This window comes from Anser cygnoides, chromosome 1, assembly GCF_040182565.1.
Source record: "Anser cygnoides isolate HZ-2024a breed goose chromosome 1, Taihu_goose_T2T_genome, whole genome shotgun sequence".
Lineage (NCBI taxonomy): Eukaryota > Metazoa > Chordata > Aves > Anseriformes > Anatidae > Anser > Anser cygnoides.
The window spans coordinates 1,522,170-1,528,252 of NC_089873.1; the positions used below are offsets into that span (position 1 = coordinate 1,522,170).

At 52.6% G+C, this 6,083-nt stretch overlaps 1 protein-coding gene across 1 annotated transcript in view; it reads right to left on the minus strand.

Moving 5' to 3' along the window:
- Positions 1–6,083, minus strand: part of UBE2H (ubiquitin conjugating enzyme E2 H) — a 50,783-nt gene that overhangs the window by 19,667 nt on the left and 25,033 nt on the right. The window contains exons 2-3 of the mRNA XM_066996774.1: positions 5,526–5,602; positions 4,754–4,828 (exon numbers count right to left, since the gene is read on the minus strand). Coding sequence (XP_066852875.1) covers positions 4,754–4,828; positions 5,526–5,602 — 152 coding nt within the window. The remainder of the gene's footprint in view (positions 1–4,753; positions 4,829–5,525; positions 5,603–6,083) is intronic.

The window sequence follows — 6,083 nt, forward strand, 5'->3', positions numbered from 1 at the left end:
AAGCTACTGCGGGCCGTGATGAAACCCTGGAAGCTCTCGCCGGGACTGCTCTTTTTGCAGATCCCCGGATGGTTCAGCTCTGTAACGAGAGGCATTGTGTGCACTGTCAGGAGAGCGCTGTCCCTGGGGTGGCATCATTTAATAGACCACAGCCATAATTAGCAGCCTGAGAAGGAGAGGAAATCAATGCCACGCGTGTTTTAGGAGGTGACCCAGGACGGCCAGCGTGGCTTCACCAAGGGCAAGTCGTGCCTGACCCACGCGGTGGCCTCCTGTGGCGCAATGAGCGCCTCAGCTGACAAAGGAAGACCAACTGATGTCATCTACCTGGACTTCTGTAAGGCTTTTGACACAGTCCCACACGCCATCCCCGTCTCCAGATCGGAGCTACGACTCGATGGGCGGACCGGTCAGCGGGTAAGGAGCTGGTTTGAAGGCTGCCCCCAGAGAGCGGTGGTCGATGGCTCCACGTCCAGGTGGAGGCCGGTGACGAGCAGAGTCCCTCAGGGCCCTGTCCTGGGGCCGGTTCTGTTTAATTGTTTAATATCTTCATCACCAACACAGACAGCGGGATCGAGCGCACCCTCGGCACGTTTGCAGGTGACACCAAGCTGAGTGGGGAAGTTGATATCAAACAAGGAAGGGATGGCATCCAGAGGGACCTGGACAGGCCGGAGAAGTGGGCCCACGTGGACGTAATGAGGTGCAAGGTGCAAGGTGCTGCACCTGGGTTGGGGCAATCCCAGACACGAGCACAGACTGGGAGAAGAACCCACTGAGAGCAGCCCTGCGGAGGAGGACTTGGTGGAAGAAAAGCTCCACACGAGCCAGCAGTGCGTGCCTGCAGCCCAGGAGGGCAACTGTGTCCTGGGCTGTGTCACCAGAGGGGCGGCAGCAGGGGAGGGAGGGGATTGTCCCCCCCTGCTCTGCCCTTGTGAGGCCTCACTTGGAGTCCTGCATCCAGGTCTGGTGCCCCCAGCACCAGAAGGATGTGGGGCTGTTAGAGCAGGTCCAGAGGAGGCCACGAAGGTGATCAAGGGCTGGAGCAGCTCTGCTACAAAGACAGGCTGAGAGAGCTGGGGGTGTTCAGCCTGGAGAAGAGAAGGCTCCGGGGTGACCTCATGGCAGCTTTTCAGCACTTAAAGAGGGCTGATAAAGATGGAGAGCAATTTTTGGCTTGGGCAGATAACGATAGTACAAGGCGGAATGGTTTTCAACTAAAAGAGGGGAGATTTAGATTAGAGGCTTGAGGAAATTCTTCACTCAGAGGGTGGTGAGGCACTGGCATAGGTTGCCCAGAGCAGCTGTGGATGCCCCCTCCCTCGAGGTGTTCAAGGTCAGGCTGGATGAGGCCCTGAGGAACCTGATCTGGTGGGTGGCATCCCTGCCCATGGCAGGGGGGTGGAACTGGATGGGCTTTAAGTCCCTTCCACCCCAAGGCATTCTGTGATGCCCTGATATTTGAGAAGGGAGCTGAGGATGGGACAAGGGAGCTGAGATTCAGCAGAAGAGCCACCAGGCAAAGACTCCTGCAGAGACCAAAGCACCCTCAAAGGCAAGGACGACCACCGCTCTTCTAGGGTTTAAGAACAGGTCTGCACCACCACGAGTCTAGAATCCACTTTTAAAACCTCCTCTGTTCAGGTTTGCCAGGCACTCTTTGGAAAAGAACACCAGGTTGTGCTGGGCTACGTTTTCACGTACCTCATACTCAGAGCCATGCTGGGATAAAAGCAATTTGGAGAGATTAGAAAGCGACTATTAGCAGTCATTTTTTCAGAAGCAGCTCCCTAGAACACATGGGTACGCTTCCAGCCATCACGTTATTTGCTGCAAAAAGCCAATACCGTGTTTAAGACTGCATTAAGGATTTCCAAGACAGAAAGAAAATTTTAGCCCCCAGTCCTGGAGGAACAAGGAAAGCTGCAAGAAAAGCATTTCTGCTTTAAGCTTCATCATAAAAGCGTAATATATTAAAGGAAACTGCTGGATTCTATACTTCATCCATCCCAGGGACTTACACAGCTGATTTGAACTCTGCACGTCACCGCAGCAGCAGGGATCTCGGCACTGCTGAGAACAGAAGTGCTGCAAACAAGCTACACGTGTGCTCTGGGCGACCTTTCAGTCCATTTCTGGGCTCCCCCACCTCTGAAATCCCTCACTTCCCCCCTCTTTACAGATCAGGGACTCCCACAACGAATTCCTCCCCGTAACTCCTACCCCAAGCTAACCGGAGCTGAAGCTGGCTGAGGGTTAGGACGCTCGCGCTCCCTGGAACGAGTCCTGCAGCTGACCAGGGAGAGCAGAACGTCTCGCCTCGCTTTTTCTTGTCTCACCTGGGGGCTTGTTTTGCACCCAGGGCTGCTCCAGGACTCAGCAGGGCTGGGGACTTGCTCAGGCGCTATCTGCACTGCCCAAAAACCGGCAGCACCGGGCAGCGAACGCCGAGCGTGCCTGCGAGCAGCACGGATCAGCCCAGAGGAAGGGGCCGAGACGCCGCTGGGCCCTGGATGTCCCGATAAGCTGGGCTGGGGCAGCAGAAATGGGAACCAGACAAAGAAAAACAAACCTTTTCCTGCAGCTGGCTGGGAGCTTCGCCGGGTCCTAGAGCTCCCCGCGGTGCCTCTGGCCCCCCAGCAGCACCGAGCTCTCCACCAGCTCCCGATCCAGCACCGAGTGCTTATTTGCCCTGAAACCTAAGCTGCGCGAGGCTCTGCCCAGGAGGCAACCAGAAACAGCAAGAGGCAACCCCCCAGAGCAAGAGGCAGCCTTCCGGGGAGCTCAGCACGAGCAGCCGTGGTTTTTAGCTGCACAGACAGGGACTCACGGCACAACAGAAGCACGCCGGAGGGTCCGACGAGTCCGGAATAAGGCAGCTGCGACGCAGGGGGACAGAAGCAAGCTGGCTGGACGGAAAGGTGCTGTACTAAAAAGGCAGGCAGCAGAAGCATCGTCAGAAGGGGCAAAGCAGCACGGTTTAACTGAGCAGGAAAACAAACGCAGCTGGGCCAGCTCCCAGCCCCGGTTGCCTCTCGCTCCCGCGCATCGCGGCCAGCACTGAACGGCCTCCAAGCCGAATCACCGAAAGGTCAGACCCACCACCTCCAGCGCCACTAACCGGAGCCTAAATCAACAGCTCTACAGATACACAAGAGCCTGGCCTGCGTTTAGCTGTGTTGGCATCACAGGGCTACCAGGAAGAAAGCTTGCTTTTCTGCATTAAGCCAGCCATCTTCGTTTCAAATACGGGCAGGGAGAACATCAGGAGAAAAAAAGTGCCGAAGGAATTAACAACAAAAACTTTTTTCCCCTTAGAATTATCCGTAGCCAGCTCACATTTAAGGCTGCCGGTGTGACAGTGCCCTGATCTGCTCCTCCTTATGGCACTCGAGGAGAGGAGAGGGGAAAGCGACTGGCACCAAGCCACACATTGTGCACCTCGATCTTCAATTTAAGAGGTTCGCAGTGAATTTCAGAGCTGACTCGAGAGGAAGCAGGAACTGGTTAGAGCTGCAGCAACGCTGCATCGCTGCTCGTCCGCGCGCACCCTTCTGCGGTTCGGTTAAGGTTTCAACAGAAAAAGAAAGGTAAAGGATTGTGTAAAAACAGCGCTGCTTTCCCAGAAGGCGCAGTTCACTTTCAGAACTAGACGGTTTATTTCTCACACAAGAGAGATTTTAAATAGATGGCACTTGTAGCTTAACAGCCTATTTTAAGCAAGCAGCCAGTACTTATCAGCTCCAAATCAGGATGTTGATATTGGAAGGGACCCATCTCGTCCATCCCATGCAGCCGAGTTCCCACATCATTCTCCCTAGTCTGTTTTTTCCATTCTTCGGAGTCCTCTGGTGGCTTAAGCCACGAGCACACCCTTCTGATAAATGCCGTGTCACCGAGTTACCAGCTCTTATTTCACGAGCCAGAACGGAGACGTTGACAGTTCACGTCTCTGCTCCAGTTTTTCAAGCAATATTGGCTGTTTTATTTACAGCTCCGGTGAGTGGAAAAGGTTGGCCCTAGGAGACACCTGAGTTAGATCACCACCACCCAAGGACAAAGGCAGGATGGATAAAGCTTAAAGAACATTTCCTTATCAAACTTCCTATTTGCTTTTGAAAGTTAAACAAGCCCGACCAGCCAAGCCAGCCACGATTACTCTGGTGATAGCTCCTTGCTTCTACATTCTTCCACACGTTCTATGTTCTTCCACATACGTTCTATGTCCTTTCACGTATGCAACACCTACCCCAAGTGAACAAAGGCTTCAGCTCCTGTCTTTATTTCCATCCACTTCTGGACAAGAGGTCCCAACAGCTAGGTGAACCCCAAGATCATGAACGTGCACTGCAGTCTTTGCTCTCCATACTAAATAAATCGTTTTATACAACCAGTCTCCACCGTTCACGCTGTTATTTCAGAATGGCCAAGGTTGGAAGGGACCTCTGAAGATCTAGTCCAACCCCACTCACGCCTTACCCATGAACGGATGTATCAATTAAAAAAAAAAAGCACTTGAAAGACTTACTTCATCAGTACCCAAACGTGCAATGAAACCAGATTTCCGGCTCCTAGCCCTTCAGCCAAGAGACCAAGCTTCCTCTCCACTCGACATTTGAGCAGTTTATTTGGAAGTCTACGGTAAAACCGTTCTGCAGACTTAAAGAGCAACTTCACCTGCAGCAATGCTGCGAGCAGTAACACCTCCCCTGCATAAGCAACAAGATTTTGACCGAAAGCGATTATTGGTTACCTATAGACGGGGATTTGAAAGGGTATTTATCAGGAAGGTCGACTCTAACTTTCCATACTCCACCTTCATATGGTGCTGCAAGGAAAGAAACGCAGGTATTAGACACACTTCGTAACTCGGGAGAGAATAAATAGAACTCCAGTATTAAGCAAAACACATCTTTGGAAGAATACTTAGTCCCATCAGGGGGTAAGATTTCACATCAAACCTCCTACGGTAAAAGCCTTTTTCCTGTACTGCCTCACAAGAAATACTTGATTTAACTGATACCGCAGAAAATCTCCGCACAAAGGCCCAAGAGCCTTATTCAAAGCAGAGTTCAGAATAATCTACTTACCTTTAGAGATGTCACTAAATTAAGGCATGCCGGAGACCTGACTTGTGATCTCATCACCAGAAAAGCCATCTTAATTACCAGCTCCACAAAAAACTCAGATGGTGGTGATGCAAAGCTCACGAGCCAGGTCTAGAAGAGCTGAGGATCAACAAGAGCAGCGCTGAAGGCCCCAGCAGAGGGCTCGGTGGTCGGGAGGCAGCGAGCGCCCAGCTCTGCTCAGCTTCAAGCGAGGTGGTTCATCCGTGTTAACGCCCACGGTTGTGTTTCCTCTGCCCTCAAGAGGTCAGCCCTCAAGGGCTGCCAGCCTTTGAGGTTTTACCCCCAGCTGGATTCGCTCATCTCTTCCTTCGCTCCAGAAGGAGGTGTCATTACACTATCCCCCCCCCCCACGGACCCAGTAGTTTGCTTTTATAGAGGGCTGGGTTGCGTACTTACTTCCTTGTGGTCCGTAAAACTTCACAACGAATTCGTTGAGTCCTCCTAGGATTGTGACTTCGTGTTTGCTCTCAATACTGATAAGTCAAGTCAAGGAAAACGTTCAGTCTGCGAAACAAAGCGCTTACTCAGACCCAGGTAACCCGCTGAGAGCCTGGGGCACCGCACTGTTTGTTTAGAACCAAATATTCAAAGCACCTTACACCATACAACGTGCAATTTGCAATCTACGCGTCCTGACACATCTAAGTGACATCCAAGCGACCAAACCACCACGATGACGTTACCAAGAGCCAATTCAACGCCCCGAGAATCCCCGCCCCTGCGTTGAGCAATCTCCACTCAGCAGCGATGCCTCCCTCCCTCCCCTCAGAGCCATGTAGCGTTTCCCATTTATTTCGGCGGAGCTTAAGCTGCGATTTAAGAAGAAGCCAAGTCCCTATCTATCAGCGACGCCTCTGGAACCACGCCGGAGCTGTGCAGGGGAGCTAAAATCCAGCAATAGCTCCGAAGGCTCAGGGCACACAGGGACAAATCTCTGGATTGCAGGGGCAGCGC